The sequence below is a fragment of the Gobio gobio genome, assembly GCF_949357685.1.
Source record: "Gobio gobio genome assembly, chromosome: 10".
NCBI lineage: Eukaryota > Metazoa > Chordata > Actinopteri > Cypriniformes > Gobionidae > Gobio > Gobio gobio.
The window spans coordinates 14732272-14752644 of record NC_137116.1 but is presented as its reverse complement, the minus strand read 5'-3'; the positions used below and the strand labels follow the sequence as shown (position 1 = coordinate 14752644).

General features: G+C 50.1%; 1 protein-coding gene across 1 annotated transcript in view; it reads right to left on the bottom strand.

Moving 5' to 3' along the window:
- Positions 1-20373, bottom strand: part of loxhd1b (lipoxygenase homology PLAT domains 1b) — a gene marked incomplete at both ends in the record, with an annotated part of 110063 nt that overhangs the window by 54871 nt on the left and 34819 nt on the right. Inside the window, 2 exons of the mRNA XM_079826292.1 lie at positions 5610-5802; positions 13597-13793. Of these exons, the coding sequence (XP_079682418.1) occupies positions 5610-5802; positions 13597-13793 (390 nt within the window). The remainder of the gene's footprint in view (positions 1-5609; positions 5803-13596; positions 13794-20373) is intronic.

Sequence of the window (20373 nt, the reverse complement as noted above, 5' to 3'; positions counted from 1 at the left end):
ACATTTTCTAAGATTTAATCAAAATAAAAACCTTGTTAAAATCAATTAAATCATAGAAATTTAAAATAAATAATTCAAAGATCAAATAAATCAAAATAAAACACGTACAAAAAATTTGATAAAAACTTTTAAATTGAAAATTGTCAGTTAAAAATGAAATCAATCAAAATAAAACACTAATTAAATGAATTAAATATGAAAATAATAATAAATAAAAAAACTCAATAAAAATTAATAAATAATAAAAGTGTGAATTTGAAATGGTCAAATTGTAATTTGAAAATAAAAACAATAACAAAAACACTTGTTAAAATCAATTAAATGTAATTAATTATATCATTAAATAAATCATTTAAAGATTAAATAAATCAAAATAAACAGTAATAAAATAATAAAAGTGTGAATTTGAAATGGTCAAATCATAACTACAATCGTAATTAAAAAAAAAAAAACAATAAAAAAATTAAATAAATAAAAACACTTGTTAAAATCAATTAAGTTTAATTAATCATATCCTAAAATTTTTTAAATAAATAATTTAAAGATCAAATAAATCAAAATAAACACGTACGAAAAATTTGATTAAAACTTTTAAATTGAAATTTGTCAGTTAAAAATGAAATCAATCAAAATAAAACACTAATTAAATGAATTAAATATGAAAATAATAATTTAAAAAAACTCAATAAAAATTAATAAATAATAAAAGTGTGAATTTGAAATGGTCAAATTGTAATTTTAAAATAAAAACAATAAAAAATAAAAATAAAAACACTTGTTAAAATCAATTAAATTTAATTAATTATATCATTAAATAAATAATTTAAAGATGAAATAAATCAAAATAAAAGGTAATAAAATAATAGAAGTGAGACTGGAATTCCTGCTGATTTAGAGAGAACACTTGGGGTTACTTGACTGTAACCCTGTTCCCTGATAAAGCGGAACGAGATGCTGCATAAGCTTATGCAAATGGGAACGAGAATACCCACGCCGCCGTGCTTGATGGTGCCTGGACCCCTTACGGTTGTGTAGGTGTGCACAAGAACGCAAGAAGCCTCGAGCATTAGCCTGTGATATCGACTCAAGGACATGAGAGCCCGGAGTGGCATGAGCATCCAAGCTATAAAGTCTTATGAATGTGTGCGGAGAGGACTAACCTGCCGCATCACAAACACTTTGTAAGGGAGCACCCCTTGCTAACGCAGTAGAAGAGGCGACTCCTCTGGTGGAGTGAGCCCTTAATCCTATAGGCGAAGCTTGACCGCGCACCTCATAGGCAAGAGCAGTAGCATCCCTGACCCAATGTGACATTGTTTGATGGTGGCAGAACCTCTGTTACGGCCCCCATGGCAAACAAACAGTTGCTCTGACTTACGCCACTGGCTAGTGCGGTGGACGTAGGCCTGAAGAGCATGGACTGGACACAGTCTATGAAGTTTCTCCTGATCCGGCGTTGTGAACGGCAGAGGGCAGAAGGTTTCAAGAGTGACAGGATGTACAGTCGACAAAGGAACCTTAGGCAGGTAGTCAGGGTGGGGATGCAAAATCACTTTCACCAAACCTGGGGCAAAGTCTAAGCAGGATGGCGATATTGGCAGAGCCTGCATGTCCCCAATTCTTTTCAGAGAAGTTATAGCCATAAGAAAAAACATTTTTAGAGTCAGAAGTTTTTCAGACACTGATTCTAGAGGTTCAAAGGGGGTCTCAACCAGACCCTCGAGGGCTAAAACTAAGTCCCATGAAGGGATCTTGGCTCTTAATGGAGGCCACAACTGCCTGGCACAACAAAGTGAGCAGGCAGAAGATGCCTCCCAAGCGGCACCCCATCCACGAGGGCATGGCAAGCCAAAAGAGCGGCCACAAAAACCCTGAGAGTGGAGGGGCAAGCTAATGTTTCAAAGGGGGTCTCAACCAGACCCTCGAGGACTAAAGCTAAGTCCCATGAAGGGATCTTGGTTCTAACAGGTGGCCTCAACCGCCTACCCCACGAATGAAGCGAGCGAGTAGAGGATGTCTCCCGAGCGGCACCCCATCCACCAAGGCGTGGCAAGCCGAAAGAGCGGCCACATGAACCCTGAGAGTGGAGGGGCAGGTGCCTGATGACAACTTTTCTTGCAGAAAATCCAGAACTGAAGGAACCAAACCCTGTTCGACCAACGCAGCGCTATCGATAAGAAGCAAGACCCTTGTTGGTGAACCCTGGCTAGAACTCCCAGGAGCAGAGCGACTGGAAGGAGGGCATACAGACGCATTTTGGGCCATGTATGAACCATCACATCCAGACCCAGCAGGGCTGGGTGACAGAGAGAGGCAGGGACATTGCGCTGTCTGAGAAGAGGCGAAGAGGTCCACTCCCTGTGGTCAGCTCTGTAAAATCTGATCCAGATCTGCTTGACTACTTGTGGGTGGAGTTTCCACCCCCCCATCTGTAACTCTGTCTGGACAGTAAATCTGCTCCCACATTCAACCGCCCTTGAATGTACACTGCTCGAGTGACAGGAACTTGTTCTGAGCCCAGAGAAAAATCTGTCTCGCTATTCTGATAGCGTGAGCACAGACCCCCCTGGTGATTATATATGAGATATTTAGCTGTACTGTCCACCCGCACTAGGACATGACAGCCCCTCAATTGGGGGAGAAAGTATTTCAGGGCCAGAAATACAGCCGTCAACTCGAGGCAGTTAATGTGCCAACTGAGTTGATGACCCTCCCATTCCCGTTGGGCTGGACGACCACTTAAGGCCGCACCCCAGCCCGTCAGGGAAGCGTCCGTCGTTAGCAACTTGTGACGACAAGGTACGCCTAGAGTGGGACCCAAGGCAAAAACCGGGGTCTGAACCACATAGTTAGTGTACGAAGCCACATGGCGCGCCACTTTATTTGCCTGAGGATTGGCCCTAAGTCCTCTGGCTTTGGGCCACAACTGAAACGGTCTTATGTGCAACAACCCCAAAGGGAAACCCGTGGATGCTGATGCCATTAGACCTAACACTCTGGTGCTGATGATCAGTAAGATCTTGGTCTAGCCTGACTTTGCTCAGGGAATACTGAATGGTCTTGATTCAAGCGGGAAACCGTTGTGCCCACCTTGTGACCAAAAACCGAACAAACCCTAGATAAGTCGTTCTCTGGGCAGGAGAAAGAACACTTTTCTTGGTGTTGAGTCTCAACCCTAGAGAAACTAGATGAGCCAACACACTGTGTTGAAGGACCATCTCATGTGATTGTGCTAATTTTAGCAATCGCCTCTGTAATTCAAAATTTGAATGCCCCGGAATCCCAATGGAGCCGGTAATACATCCATACATTTCGTATACGTGCGGTTACAAGGCTAGCCAAATGGAAGACCCGAAATTGGTAAGCTTTTGCCCCCAAGAGCGAACCTCAGGAACTTCCTGCGTTGTGGCAGACTTTATATGCGAATACATGCGTCCTTCGGATCAATCGTGCCGAATCCAATCACAATGTTGAATATGCGACACGACCGCCTTCACTGTAACATCTTGACCTTGAGTACTTTAACTGCTTCACGGTTTAAGACTCGAAGATCTAAGATTGGACACCCCCCCACCCTACTGGGGACCAGGAAGTAACTGCTGTCACTTGTGACAGTACGAACGCCAACTCCGCCTTCACGGAAGTGGAGACCACGCCGTTCAAACAAGGAGGACGACAAATAAATTAGTTTACCAATTTTTACCGTGCTTAACACCCATGCAGAAACGCCTGGCAGAAGTTCACACGCTGCCTGAGACTCTGAGAGTGACAATTTTAACACTTCCTGTTGAGGGGATGTTAGACGTTCTATGTCCTGGATGATAGCAGGATTTAAACACTGAACGTCTAACATTTCACTGGAAACCACTGCCCCCCCCCGAATCACCAGAGGCGGCGGGGATGGAGTGGTTTTGAGGATAACGGGGTGGGGCGAGCAAATGTTTGACACGCCCTGTCCCGTGGGGGCAGACTGGGCACCAGACCACCGGACTTCTTATATTGATGACAGTCCCGAGGTCTGCCCTGAGAGGTTGTTGAAGATGACGAGCCGGTCTCCAGTCTTTACGAGGGAGAGCGCGACTCGCCACACTCTGCTTATTACCCCCCTAAATCTTGAAGGACTGAAGAGAGGTTTTGTGGCTGATAGCCCCTCCCCTTGAGTGCATTGAGGAAGAAACTGAGTGAACACTTCATGTTTCTTCCACTCCTTTAAATCTGGCCACTACAGAGTTAACTGAGTCACCAAATGAACCACTCAAATCCTTCAGAAGGTCAGCCTGATATGCCTGCAAGACAGCCATAGTGTGCAGCGCAGCACCAGCCTGTCCATTTATATTTATTATTCTTATATAAATCATATACAATATATATATTCCATATAAAATAATATATTATATATATATTCCATATAAAATAATATACAATATATAATTCATATATATAAGCTTTGCCCACGACAGCCGACGTTTATTTTCTACATGGCTTTATGGGGAGGTATGTCGCTTTAATGAAAATGCAGACCCAGGCGAGAGATAGCTCGTGAGCGTCTCCCACCTGGGGTATTCTCACATATCCACGCGATTTCTCACCCATGATAGTCGAAAATGTCGAAGTCAAGGGTACAAAAACACATGAAGTAAATGTTTTCTAGACAGAAACCTCAAGCTCACTGCGTTCGGGGATCTCTCATTCACGGTACCAGACAAACTGCCCTGGCCACCGCGCGAACAACCACCTCGATAAATTCCTCGTATGGATTCACTATCATGTGAGGAACGATCGCAGGCGGCTGCTCGAGGTCCGCGGACCCAGAGATTCATCATCATTCCCCGCGCGAGCCGAAGAAACGCTGGAGCGCGCTTCGGGATCACGCGGGGAAACATGTATCTGGTGAGCGAGCAAGCGAAAGGGACGGACCCGTCTCTTGCTCGTCAACAAACCCATTCGAGAGCTCCGAACACGGGTGCGGACTGAAAGTAGCCCAGACGAGCATGAAGCATTCTAACTGTAAAGGCTTGCAATGCTCGCACTCGTCTGACTCAATGCAGCGACCGCATGCTCTTCCCCAAACACACACAGCAATTAACGTGCGCATCCAGTTCTATTTGAAAGAGAACATGGATATACAGCGTTTTACTCTGCTGACTAGTTTCCAACTGATTAGATTTAACTAGAACTCTTTCCACTAATGTTTCTTTGTAACAGAGATGAGAAAGAGAGAGAAAAATCTGCACACTGCCATGTTGAAAACTAACTCCTAACAAAGATCTCAAGTTGAGTCTTGAAAGAGAGAGAGAGATTTTTCTTTTGTTTTGTTTTTTCTCAGAGGCTTTGTAACACACCATAACACAGAGTTGGTCTGAAAACAAAAAGACCTGGTTTGCTCCAGCTGAAGCTCATCTATTTATAGCCTCGTGCAGCAGGTGCGCCTATGACGTCACCAGCCGAGGCTATAAATACCTCCCGGGTCAATTTCATTGACGTGTTTTCACACTATTTTCACAGCTGGTTATGTCAAAGACATCCCCATTTGCATAAGCTTATGCAGCATTGAGTGTAGCTTTTGAAAGGGAACTCTTGAGATGATGAAGAGGTGATTGAGCGCTTACACTGCTCCACGTCCAGGATCTCACTGGGGTAGATCTCCACCTCCGTCTTCCCATCAGCCTCTTCTCTGCACAGCCAGCGGTGGCTGGGGAACATGTACTGCTGGCCGTGGGTCGGGACCATGATCTGGACGCTGTCCAGGAACCAGCCGGCGCGCATGCCCTCGTTGGTGTGTCCAATCAGGAGCCGGTTAATCTGCGTCAAGAACAACATCTCAAGAGTTCACCGTGAGATCCGGCAGCCGCTCGACCAGAGGTGGACAGGAACATTTACTTGAGGACTGTACTTAAAGGGTTAGTTCACCCAAAAATGTAAATTCTGTCATTAATGACTGACCCTCATGTGGTTGGACACCCGTCAGACCTCCGTTCATCTTCAGACACAAATGAAGATATTTTAGTGTAAATCTGATGCTCTGAAAGGCCTCCATTGGCTCAATGCACTTTACACTCTCAAGACCCTTAAAAGACACTAAAGACTAAAGTTACAAAGTCCATCTCACTACAGCGGCTCTACAATAACTTTATGAAGACGAGAATAGTTTTTGTGCGCAAAAAACCCTAAATAACGACTTATATAGAGATGACGATTTCAAAACACGGCATCATGAAGCTTCGAAGCGTTATGAATCAGTGAGTCGATTCAGCGGTTCAGAGCGTTATAAATCAGTGAGTCGATTCAGCAGTTTGGAGCGTTATGTATCAGTGAGTCGATTCAGCAGTTTGGAGCGTTATGTATCAGTGAGTCGATTCAGCGGTTCAGAGCGTTATGAATCAGTCAGTCGATTCAGTGGTTCAGAGCGTTATGAATCAGTGAGGCGATTCAGCGGTTCAGAGCGTTATGAATCAGTGAGTCGATTCAGCGGTTCAGAGCGTTATGAATCAGTGAGTCGATTCAGCAGTTTGGAGCGTTATGTATCAGTGAGTCGATTCAGCGTTTCAGAGCGTTATGAATCAGTGAGTCGATTCAGCAGTTTGGAGCGTTATGTATCAGTGAGTCGATTCAGCGGTTCAGAGCGTTATGAATCAGTCAGTCGATTCAGTGGTTCAGAGCGTTATGAATCAGTGATTCGATTCAGCGGTTCAGAGCGTTATGATTCAGTGAGTCGATTCAGCGGTTCAGAGCGTTATGAATCAGTGAGTCGATTCAGCGGTTCAGAGCGTTATGAATCAGTGAGTCGATTCAGCGGTTCAGAGCGTTATGAATCAGTGAGTCGATTCAGCAGTTTGGATCGGCAAAGTCACGTGATTTCAGCAGTTTTGACACAATTCGGTTTGACACGCGTTCCCTTTCGTTCAGTCACTACGACGTAACGTTAGTGACTAACGAATGGGGGTTTCGCTTAGAAGCCTATCAACTTCGAGTTTTGAGAAAACGCCCAATGGCGTGCCAATGCCATGGGGCATGCGGAATTTGCATACGTAGCTCCGCCTCACTGCGTGAGTATATAAGGAAGTACGAGGCAATATCGCATTATGTTTCTGCTTTCGGAGCCAAGAGTACCTACCTCTTCACTCCTACAGCCTTCTGAGACTCTGTCAGCTTCTTCGAGACGAGCAGCTTTCCAGTCGGTGTTGGTGTGACGGCGCGTTCCAGTGATCGCATACTTCCTGCCTGCTGATCTGTGCAGTGGTCTGCATCCAGCTGGTGTGTGTTTCCCTGGGCGCTTCGGCATCGACTGTGAAGTTTCCTCTCATAAAAGAGCTTGCACGTGACGCGTCCTTTTCAGGATGTTTCGTCCGTGCACTTCTGGGTGCGGTAGATCGCTTTTTTCTTTCGACGGGCACGAGCGCTGTGTGACGTGTTTGGGCTTTCAGCACGCTCAGGCAGCGCTCGTGGATGACTCATGTTCTCTCTGCGGGAACCTGGCCATCTCAGTGCTACGATCGAGACTCCGTGAATTCCGTGCTGATGCCGGAACGAGAGTCCCCTCCGTCCCCCCCCAATCTGCGGTCTCCTCTGGAGGCGGCACTTTGGCTGGTGACCAGGGTGATCTGAGGGTGACGGTGTGGAATAAAGCTCCGACGCTAGTTCCTCGGCCCACACCCCCCTCTCAGGCACTTGACCCGGCCCGCGCTCAGGCGTCTACATCGGGGCCGGCTCCTGCTGTCCCGACTGTGGCGTTTGGCGCGGCGGAGGAGGAAGTGATGTCTATCGCCGCATCACAAGGTGGGCTGGAGTCATCTGAGGATGAGGATTCGGCTGTGCTGCCACCTTCGGGTGTCCCAGCATTGCCCGAGTCGGACCCAGAATTGACAGCCATGCTCTCTCGGGCCGCCGCAGCGCTTGGACTGGAGTGGAACCCTCCGCCTCAGCCCGAGCGTTCGCGGTTGGATGATTGGTTTTTGGGGGCGGCGCGTTCGGACACCCGTCCGGCCGCTCCTCCAATACCTTTCTTCCCCGAGGTGCATGAAGAGGTCGCGCGTTCCTGGAAGGCCCCGTTGTCTTCCCGTGAACGTTTGGCGGCCTCTTCCGCCTTCACCTCTCTCGATGGAGCCGCGGCTCATGGGTACACTGGGGTCCCCCCAGTCGAACGTTCTGTTGCGATGCAACTGTGTCCACAGAGCGCTTCGTCCTGGCGTGGTGACCCAAAGCACCCCTCCAAGGCCTGTAGGTTTTCGTCATCTCTGGTGGCGAAGTCCTATAGAGCTGCGGGGCAGGCCGCCGCTTCTTTGCATACCATGGCAACTCTTCAGGCTTACCAAGCCAAGTTGCTGTGCGATATGCACGAGAGAGGGGCTGATCCAGGGCTCAGCAATGAGTTGCGTGCCGCCACCGACCTCGCTCTCCGGGCGACGAAGGTGACCGCGCGCTCCCTGGGTCAGGTGATGTCCACAAATGTGGTCCAGGAGAGACACTTATGGCTCACCCTGTCTGATATGCGCGACGCCGAGCGAACACGTTTCCTCGACGCCCCCATATCACAGGATGGGCTATTCGGCGGAGCGGTCGAGAGCTTCGCCCAACAGTTCTCGGCCGCTCAGAAGCAGACTGAGGCAATAAAATACATCCTGCCCCGGCGGTCAGCTGCTGCCTCCACCCCACCGCCCGCGCAGGTGCCTCAGCCTGCTCGCCGCCGAGGACGTCCTCCCGCGGCTTCCTCCGCCTCTGCGCCACCCAAGCAGCAGCCTCCACCCGGGCCGCGCAGAGGCAGCCGCAGGAAGGCGTCCCAGTCCGCTCCAGCCCCGCAGCCCGCGAAGAAACGCCAGGCTAAGCGGCGCTCCTGATGCGGACGGCTCAGGGATGGGCAGTTCTTTCCAGGAGACGGCGGCAGGGCCGCTCCTTCCCCCGGTGGAGGGCCGGGGGAGAATCTTTTGTTCAGCTGCTGGCCCCCGGGTCAGCAGCACCCTAATGTGGTTAAAGAAAGAACTGACAAACCCATCCCTGAGCCCCCAGAGATCGGTGACGGCAGTGCGCGCCACCCTCGGGTCACGCCACTCTCGTCCCTCTCTGTCGCCAGCCCCCTGGCAGAGCAGACCCCCGTGGAACGCGAGTCCTTCCCTGGTCTCCTCTGTCAGGGCGCAGCCGCTAACCGTGCTCCGACCCGGGGACGCCCAACAGCCTCCCCTGTCCGCGCCGGTAACGCTGCCTCGCTGCCCCACCCGGGGTACGCCTACTGTCCGTATGACCCCGTTGGTGCAGTCTCTGGAAGCCTGGCTTCAGCTTCCGGGGCTGTCCCGCTGGGTTGCCCGGACCGTCAGGCTCGGCTACGCGATTCAGTTCGCGCAGGCTCCTCCCCGTTACAGGGGAGTCCGCTATACCGTGACCGGGGCCCATGCCCCCGTCATGCGTGCGGAGATTGCCACTCTACTGGCGAAGGGTGCGATCGAGCCTGTCCCTCCAGCCGAAATGAGGTCGGGGTTCTACAGCCCCTACTTCATTGTACCCAAGAAAACCGGTGGGTTACGGCCAATCCTGGACCTTCGCATCTTGAACCGATCCCTTCACCGGCTTCCGTTCAAGATGTTGACTGCGAAACGCCTTTTCGAATGCGTTCGTCCGGACGATTGGTTTGCAGCGATCGACCTGAAGGACGCCTACTTCCATGTCTCCATCCTTCCTCGACACAGACCGTTCCTACGGTTTGCTTTCGAGGGGCGGGCATACCAGTACGCAGTTCTCCCATTCGGGTTATCTCTGTCCCCTCGCGTCTTCACGAAGATTGCCGAGGCAGCCCTTGCGCCCCTTTGGCAGCACGGGGTCCGCATCCTGAACTACCTCGACGACTGGCTCATACTAGGCCACTCTCGAGAGCAGGTTTGCGGACACAGAGATCTGGTTCTCCACCACTTAACCCGTCTGGGCCTTCGGGTCAACTGGGAGAAGAGCAAACTCTGCCCAGTGCAGAGGATCTCTTTTCTCGGTATGGAGATCGACTCGGTCGCCATGTACGCGCAGCTTTCGAGCGAGCGCGCGCAGTCTCTGCTGACTTGCCTCCGACAAATCGAGAGCAAGAATGCGGTTCCACTGAAACTTTTTCAGAGGCTCCTGGGGCATATGGCATCTGCAGCCGCGGTAACGCCGCTCGGATTGCTTCATATGAGACCGCTTCAGCACTGGCTTCGCGATCGAGTCCCGAGATGGGCATGGCAGTCTGGCACGCTCCGGATCCAAGTGACTCGGGCCTGCTTACAGACGCTCACCCCGTGGTCGAACCTCAGCTTTCTACGGGCCGGTGTGCCCTTAGAACGAGTTTCCAGGCATGTTGTCGTATCGACGGATGCCTCTGCCACGGGCTGGGGTGCCATGTGCAATGGACAAGCAGCCGCGGGCTCCTGGACAGGACCCCAGCGCCTCCTGCATGTCAATTGCCTCGAGTTGCTGGCAGTACGGTTCGCCCTGCACCGCTTCCGAGCGTTGCTGAAGGGTCAACATGTGCTCGTCCGGACAGACAACACGGCCGTAGTAGCGTACATCAACCACCAGGGCGGTCTACGCTCCCGCCGCATGTCTCAACTCGCCCGCCATCTCGTCTTATGGAGTCAGAAGCGCCTGAGGTCCCTTCGTGATATTCCGGGAGTCCTGAACCACGCAGCCGACGAGCTCTCGCGGTTTCAGCCTCTCCCGGGAGAATGGAGACTCCATCCCCGGACGGTTCAGCTGATTTGGGAACAGTTCGGCGACGCACAGGTAGACCTGTTTGCCTCCCACGACTCTTCCCACTGCAGCCTGTATTATTCCCTGACCGAGGGCACGCTCGGCACGGATGCACTGGCGCACAGCTGGCCGCGGGGCCTACGCAAATATGCGTTTCCCCCAGTGAGCCTACTCGCACAGCTTCTGTGCAAGATCAGGGAGGACAAGGAGCAGGTCCTTTTGGTCGCCCCGTACTGGCACGGCCGGACCTGGTTCCCCGAACTCATTCTCCTTGCGACAGCCCCTCCCTGGCCTATTCCTCTGAGACCGGACCTCCTTACTCAGAGACGGGGCACCCATTGGCACCCGCGTCCCGACCTTTGGAACCTCCACGTGTGGCTCCTAGACGGGACCCGGCAGGTTTGAGTGGCCTACCACCTACGGTGGTCGCCACCATCACTTCCGCTAGGGCAGAGTCCACTCGGCATGCCTATGCGTTGAAGTGGAACCTCTTCGTCACCTGGTGCTCTTCCCGCCAAGAAGACCCCTGGAAATGTCCGATCGGGTCCGTGCTTGAGTTTCTCCAAGAGGGGCTGGAGCGAAGGCTGTCTCCCTCCACCCTCAAGGTATATGTGGCCGCAATATCTGCCCACCACAATCTCTTGGAGAACAAAAAGGTAAGTCAGCACGACCTGGTCATCAGGTTCCTGAGGGGAGCTAGGAGACTGAATCCTCCTCGCTCTCCTCTCGTACCCTCTTGGGACCTCGCAGTAGTACTAACTGCTCTGCAGAGACCTCCCTTTGAGCCTTTGCGGTCGGTCGATATTAAGTTTCTGTCTATGAAGACGGCTCTGCTGACCGCATTGGCCTCAGTCAAGAGGGTCGGGGACCTGCAGGCATTTTCGGTTGACGAAGCGTGCCTGGAGTTCGGGCCGGCTAACTCTCACGTGATCCTGAGACCCCGGCCTGGATATGTGCCCAAGGTTCCCACCACTCCGTTCAAGGACCAGGTGGTGAACCTGCAAGCGCTGCCTTTGGAGGAGGCAGACCCAGCCTTGGCATTGCTCTGTCCAGTACGCGCTCTCCGCGCCTACGTAGACATGACGCAGTGTTCAGGACCTCAGACCAGCTCTTTGTCTGTTATGGTGGAGAGCGGAAGGGAAGTGCTCTCTCAAAGCAAAGGCTGTCTCACTGGATAGTGGACACCATTGCTTTGGCTTACCAGCAGCAAGGCCGACCATGTCCCCTTGGTGTGAGGGCACACTCCACCCGGAGTGTGGCTTCCTCTTGGGCTCTAGCGCATGGCGCCTCGCTAGCAGACATCTGCAGAGCTGCAGGCTGGGCGACACCCAACACATTCGCCAGATTCTACAATCTCCGAGTGGAGCCAGTGTCCGACTATGTACTCGCCCCCCCGAGGGGCCGGTGATGGGCCAGGCTCAGGTGTCTTCGCTTGCTCGCCACTCCACTCCACGGACTGGATACGTGCGATATTTCCTCAGGTGAGCTCCCCGAGAGCCCTGAGCTCCTCCAGCACTGTCGACGCCGACATCAGTTCAGTCTGCCCTCTCGAGCCCAGACCCTCATGTCCGGCCAGGTGCCCCATGTGCATGGTTCCCTCCGGCGACCCCCACATGTGTATTTCACCGTAAGTCTCCGCAGTGAGCGGGTTTCTTCCCTTGGCGTGTCCCCGCCACCCCTAGGGTTAAAAATCCACCTTCGGCTGGTACCCTAGAGATCTTCCATATGCAGCCCTCTCCGGGTCATATGTGTCTCTTAAGTCCTCCCCACGGGTAGGCATCTTGGCATTCCCTCACTGGGATATGCTTCCCAGTGTACCTTGGTAATCCTGTGTTAAGTGGGAGTCCTTCGTCCGTACTAGTCTTACGACAGGGAACTCACACTTACGCAGGGCGCTGGAAGACGGCTGAGTGGCGGGATTATATTGGGACCCCCATTCGTTAGTCACTAACGTTACGTCGTAGTGACTGAACGAAAGGGAACGTCTCGGTTACGGATGTAACCCTCGTTCCCTGAGGAGGGAACGGAGACGTAACGTCCCCTTGCCACATCAGCTGTGTTGCCTGGAACGCAGGAGTTCAGTCTTGGCTCCTCAAGCAGGTAACATAATGCGATATTGCCTCGTACTTCCTTATATACTCACGCAGTGAGGCGGAGCTACGTATGCAAATTCCGCATGCCCCATGGCATTGGCACGCCATTGGGCGTTTTCTCAAAACTCGAAGTTGATAGGCTTCTAAGCGAAACCCCCATTCGTTAGTCACTAACGTTACGTCTCCGTTCCCTCCTCAGGGAACGAGGGTTACATCCGTAACCGAGACGTTCCGAATCATGATTCGACTCACTGATTCATAACGCTCTGAACCGCTGATTCGACTCACTGATTCATAACGCTTTGAACCGCTGAATCGACTCACTGATTCATAACGCTTCGAAGCTTCATGATGCCGTGTTTTGAAATCGTCATCACTAAGTTGTTATTTAGGGGGTTTTTTGCGCACAAAAACTATTCTCGTCTTCATAAAGTTATTGTAGAGCCGCTGTAGTGAGATGGACTTTGTAACTTTAGTCTTTAGTGTCTTTTAAGGGTCTTGAGAGTGTAAAGTGCATTGAGCCAATGGAGGCCTTTCAGAGCATCAGATTTACACTAAAATATCTTCATTTGTGTCTGAAGATGAACGGAGGTCTGACGGGTGTCCGACCACATGAGGCTCAGTCATTAATGACAGAATTTACATTTTTGGGTGAACTAACCCTTTAAGTAAAAATCTATCTTTACAACTTTCACTTGTAATGGAGTAATATTTAACCAATTGTATTTTTACTCAAGTAATGGAGTTGTGTACTTTGTCCACCTCTGCGCTCGACACACACACACACACACACACACACCTGCCCGATGTCCGCTGTCTCCACGGTGAACACGTCCACCCGGCCCGTCTCGAAGTAGTTGCGCAGGTTGTTGTCGGACACCACCAGCAGCATTCGGGTGGTGTCGCCCTTCTCGCCGTAGAACTTCACGAACACTTTCGAGTCTGAGCTTCCTCCGCTCACGTTCCCCGTCTTCACCGCGATGTGGTAACTCACGTCTGAAACACAGAGGACACAAACACACACTTACTACAAATCCATTAAATACAAAAAATTCTAATTGAAATAAATCATACATTTTTTGTCTCTTATTTTATCAGAATGAATTAAATCATGAAAATTAAATAAAAAATTAAACCACTTACTGATAAAAATATGGACAGTATAAAAATAAATAATTTAAAAATTTCAACAAAGGTGTAAATTTAAAATTTAAAAAATTATACATATAAAATTAAATTAAAATAAAACAAAATTAAAATGAATTAAATCATAAAAATATCAAATAATAAAGTAACTTAATTATAATTTAAAATTATAATACATCAGGATGAAAAACCATTTTTTTTATAAAATCTAAAAATAATAATTTTTTAATTAAAAGCAATCAAAATAAAAACACAAAAAAACATTTTTGTGTTTTATTTTGATTAATTTTATTTTTAAATAATTTATTCTAACTTTTAAAATAAATTAATCTTAATAAAACACTTACAAATTAATTCAATCGTAAAAATGTCAAATTAAAACAAATAAATTTTAAAATAAAAACACTTACTAAAAATGTATTAAAATCATAAAATATGGAACATATAAAAATAAATCATTTTAAAATAAAAAGCAAATCAAACTAAAACACTAAAAATGAACAAAATGAAAAATACTTTATTTTGATTGCATTTATTTTAAAATGATTTATTTTAACTCACTTTATAAGTTAAAATATATATATTTTTTAAATTAAATCATACTAAAACCCTTACTAACAGTAAATAAAAAAACGTATGTAAAATGAAATAAAATAAACAAAATAAATATGAATTAAATCATAAAAATGTCCAATTTAAAATTAAAGCCTTTTAAAATTAAATGAGTCAAAATAAAATACTTGCAAAAGTGAATTAAATCATAAAATAAATAAATAAATTAAATAAATGTTGAATATATATATATATATATATATATATATATATATATATATATATATATATATATATATAAAATAAAAAATAAAACACTTATTAAAATGTATTTAATGTTAAAGTTTAAAATAATCAAAATACTAAACAACACTAAAAAATATTAATTGAAAAATGAATTAAATCATAAAAATATAAATATATAATTTTAAAATAAATGAAACCAAATTAAGACACTATAAATTAAATCATAAAAATGAAAAATAAAAAATCATAAATCATCAATCAAGACAATGTCCAATTGAAATTTTAAAATAAACACTTACTAAAAATAAATAAAAATTACAAATGTAAATTTAAAATAAATAAAATAAATAAAATAAAAATAAAACATAAAATTATTTTAAATAAACAAAATAAATATGAATTCAATCATAAAAAATGTGAAAAGCCTTTTAAAATAAAATGAATCAAAATAAAAATACTTGCAAAAATTAATTAAATCACAAAAATGAAAAATTATAAATCATAATAAATCATAAAAAATGTCCAATTGAAATTTTAACATGAAATAAAACACTAAAATATTTAAATCATAAAAACTAATAATTTGCAATAAAAGCAATCATAATAAAACGTCTCGGTTACGTATGTAACCCTCGTTCCCTGAGGAGGGAACGGAGACGTACGTTAGTGACTGACGAATGGGGGTTTCGCCTAGAAGCCAATTACCTTCGAGGTGTTTAACAGCGCCCAATGGCGTGCCAATGCCATGGGCATGCGGAATTTGCATGCGTAACTCCGCCCCACCGCGTGGGTATATAAGGAAGTACGCTGGCAACATCGCATTATGTATCTGCTGCGGAGTCAAGATCTGAACTCCGCGTTCCAGCAGCACAGCTGACGTGGCTGAGGAACGTACGTCTCCGTTCCCTCCTCAGGGAACGAGAGTTACATACGTAACCGAGACGTTCCCTTTCGTTCAGTCACTCTGTGACTGACGAATGGGGGTTCCAATATAACCGCGCCACTCAGCTGTCGTCCAGTGCCCTGCGTAAGTGTGAGATCCCGCCACTAAGGCCGTAGGACTCCCACTTATCACAGGATTACCAAGGTACACTGGGAAGCCTATCCCAGTGAGGGAATGCCAAAGATGCCTACCCGTGGGGAGGACTTAGAGAGTACACATATGACCCGCTGTGGGCTGCATATGGGAAACTCTAGGGTACCAGCCGAAGGTGGATTTTTAACCCTAGGGGTGGCAGGGGCTTGCCAAGGGAAAGACACCTGCTCACTGAGGAGGCTTACGGTGGAAATACTTGTGTGGGGGTCGCCGGAGGGAACCATGCACACGGAGCACCTGGCCGGACATGAGGGTCTGGGCTCGAAAGGGCAGACTGAACTGATGTCGGCGTCGACAGTGCTGGAGGAGCTCAGGGCTCTCGGGGAGCTCATCTGAGGTGAATATCGCACGTATCCAGTCCGTGGAGTGGAATGGCGAGCAAGCGAAGACACCTAGAGCCTGGTCCATTACCGGCCCCTCGGGGGGGGCGAGTACATAGTCGGACACTGGCTCCACTTGGAGATGGTAGAATCTGGCGAATGTGTTGGGTGTCGCCCAGCCTGCAGCTCTGCAGATGTCTGTTAGCGAGGCGCCATGCGCTAGAGCCCAAGAGGAGGCCACACTCCGGGTGGAGTGTGCCCTCACACCAAGGGGACATGGTCGACCTTGCTGCTGGTAAGCCAAAACAATGGTGTCCACTATCCAGTGAGACAACCTCTGCTTTGAGAGAGCACTTCCCTTCCGCTCTCCACCATAACAGACAAAGAGCTGATCTGAGGTCCTGAAACACTGCGTCATGTCTACGTAGGCGCGGAGGGCGCGTACTGGACAGAGCAATGCCAAGGCTGGGTCTGCCTCCTCCAAAGGCAGCGCTTGCAGGTTCACTACCTGATCTCTGAAGGGAGTTGTAGGAACCTTGGGCACATATCCAGGCCGGGGTCTCAAGGTCACGTGAGAGTTAGCCGGCCCGAATTCTAGGCACGCTTCTTCAACTGAAAAAGCCTGCAGGTCCCCGACCCTCTTAAGCGAGGCCAATGCGGTCAGCAGAGCCGTCTTCATCGACAGGAACTTAATATCAACCGACCGCAAAGGCTCAAAGGGAGGCCTCTGCAGAGCACTTAGGACTACTGAGAGGTCCCAAGAGGGAACGAGAGGAGAGCGAGGAGGATTCAGTCTCCTCGCCCCCCTCAGGAACCTGATGATCAGGTCGTGCTGACTTACCTTCTTGTCTTCCAAGAGGTCGTGATGGGCAGATATTGCAGCCACATACACTTTCAGGGTGGAGGGAGACAGCCTTCGCTCCAGCCCCTCTTTGAGAAACTCAAGCACGGACCCGATCGGGCAATTCCAGGGGTCTTCTTGGCGGGAAGAGCACCAGGTGACGAAGAGGTTCCACTTCAACGCATAGAGGTGTCGTGTAGACTCTGCCCTAGCGGAAGTGATGGTGGCGGCCACCGTAGGGGGCAGGCCACTCAAACCTGCCGCGTCCCGTCTAGAGGCCACACGTGGAGCTTCCAGAGCGCTGGACGCGGGTGCCATAGGGTGCCCCGTCTCTGAGAGAGGAGGTCCGGTCTCAGAGGGATAGGCCAGGGAGGGGCTGTCGCAAGGAGTAGCAGTTCTGAGAACCAGGTCTGGCCGTGCCAATACGGGGCGACCAACATGACCTGCTCCTTGTCCTCCCTGATCTTGCACAGTACCCGTGCGAGAAGGCTCACTGGGGGAAACGCATATAAGCGTAGGCCCTGGGGCCAGCTGTGCGCCAGTGCATCCGTGCCGAGCGTTCCCTCGGTCAGGGAGTAGTACAGGCTGCAGTGGGAAGAGTCGTGGGAGGCAAACAGATCTACCTGTGCGTCGCCGAACTGTTCCCAAATCAGCTGGACCGTCTGGGGATGGAGTCTCCATTCTCCAGGAAGTGGCTGAATCCGTGAGAGCTCGTCGGCTGCACGGTTCAGTTCTCCCGGGATGTGGATAGCACGAAGGGACCTCAGGTGCTTCTGACTCCATAAAACGAGATGGCGGGCGAGTTGAGACATACGGCGGGAGCGTAGACCGCCCTGGTGGTTGATGTACGCTACAGTGGCCGTGTTGTCTGTCCGGACAAGTACGTGTTGACCCCTCAGCAACGCTCGGAAGCGGTGCAGGGTGAACCGTACTGCCAGCAACTCGAGGCAATTGACATGCAGAAGGCCATTGCACATGGCACCCCAGCCCATGGAGGAGGCATCCGTTGATACAACAACATGCCTGGAAACTCGTTCTAAGGACACGCCGGTCCGTAGAAAACTGAGGTTCGACCACGGAGTGAGTGTCTGTAAGCAGGCCCGGGTTATTTGGACCCGGAGCGTGCCAGACCGCCATGCCCATCTCGGGACTCGATCGCAAAGCCAGTGCTGAAGCGGTCTCATATGTAGTAATCCGAGCGGCGTTACCGCGGCTGCAGATGCCATATGCCCCAGGAGCCTCTGAAAATGTTTCAGTGGAACCGCACTCTTGCTCTCGATTTGACGGAGGCAAGTCAGCAGAGACTGCGCATGGCGACCGAGTCGATCTCCATACCGAGAAAAGAGATCCTCTGCACGGGGCAGAGTTTGCTCTTCTCCCAGTTGACCCGAAGGCCCAGACAGGCTAAGTGGTGGAGAACCAGATCTCTGTGTTCGCAAACCTGCTCTCGAGAGTGACTCAGTATGAGCCAGTCGTCGAGGTAGTTCAGGATGCGAACCCCGTGCTGCCGTAGGGGCGCAAGGGCTGCCTCGGCAATCTTCGTAAAGACGCGAGGGGACAGAGATAGCCCGAATGGGAGGACCGCGTACTGGTATGCCCGCCCCTCGAAAGCAAACCGTAGGAACGGTCTGTGTCGAGGTAGGATGGAGACATGAAAGTAGGCGTCCTTCAGGTCGATCGCTGCAAACCAATCGCCGGGACGAACGCATTCGAAAAGGCGTTTCGCTGTCAACATCTTGAACGGAAACTTGTGAAGGTAACGGTTCAAGATGCGCAGGTCCAGGATTGGTCTCAACCCACCGGTCTTTTTGGGTACAATGAAGTAGGGGCTGTAAAACCCGGACTTCATCTCGGCTGGAGGGACAGGTTCGATCGCACCCTTCGCCAGTAGGGTGGCAACCTCCGCTCGCATGACAGGGGCATTGGCCCTGACCATAGTAAAGCGGACTCCCCGGAAACAGGGAGGAACCTGCGCGAACTGAATTGCGTAGCCGCGCCTGACTGTCTTTGCGACCCAGCGGGACAGCCCTGGAATCTGAAGCCAGGCTCCCAGGAACTGCACCAGCGGGGTCATTCGGACTACAGACGTACCCGGTGTGGGGCAGCGATGCAGCGTTACCGACCCGGACAAGGGAGGCTGTTGGGCGTCCCGGTGTGGGGGTGCGGTTAACGGCTGCGTCCTGACAGAGGAGACCAGGGAAGGACGCACGTTCCACTGGGGTCTGCTCTGCCAGGAGGCTGGCAACAGAGAGGGATGCGAGTGGCGGGACCCGTGGGTGGCGCGCACTGACATCACCGATCTCTGGGGGCTCAGGGATGGGAGTGTTAATTCTTTCTTTGACCAGATTAGGGTGCTGCTGACCCGGAGGCCAGCAGCTGAACAAAGGATTCTCCCCCGGCCCTCCACCGGGGGAAGGAGTGGTCCTGCTACCATCTCCTGGAAAGAATTTCCCATCCCTGAGCCGTCCGTCTCAGGAGCGCCGCTTGGCCTGGCGTTTAGCGGGGCGCGGGGCAGCCTGAAGGGACTGGGATGCCTTCCTACGGCTTCCTCCGCGACCCGGCCCGGGTGAAGGCTGCTGCTTGGACCAGGTGGGAGGGGCGGGAGCCTTAGGAGGGCGTCCTCGGCAGCGAGCAGGCTGAGGCGACTGTGCCGGCGGCTGGGTGGAAGCAGCAGCTGGCCGCCGGGGCAGTATGTGTTTGATTGCCTCAGTCTGCTTCTGGGCGGTTGAAAACTGTTGGGCGAAGTTTTCAACCGCTCCGCCGAAGAGGCCAGCCTGGGATATGGGGGCATCAAGGAAGCGTGTTCGCTCTGTGTCCCGCATATCGGCCAGGTTTAGCCACAAATGTCGCTCCTGGACCATATTTGTGGACATCACTTGACCCAGGGAGCGTGCGGTCACCTTCGTCGCCCGGAGAGCGAGGTCAGTGGCGGCACGCAGCTCATTTAAGAGCCCCGGATCAACTCCACCCTCGTGCATGTCCCTGAGGATCCTGGCCTGGTAGACCTGGAGGATCGCCATGGCATGCAAAGAGGCGGCAGCCTGCCCCGCGGCTCTGTGCGATTTCGCCACCAAGGTTGATGTGAATCGATTTCAGCCTGGACACTCACGGTTGCGGAACGCTAGAGGGGTGTGTGGCCCGAGGCATGAGCGTCGGAGCTTTGTTCCACACCGTAACCCTCAGGTCACCCTGACCACCAGCCGAAGTACCGGCCACGGGGGGCACGGTAGATCGGGGTGTGGTTGAGGGGACTCTCACTTCATTACGAAGATCCTTGAGTCTCGACCGCAGAACCGCGATGGTCATGTTCCCGCAGTGGGAACATGACTCATCCACGAACGCTGCTTGAGCATGCCGAACGCCCAAGCATACCAA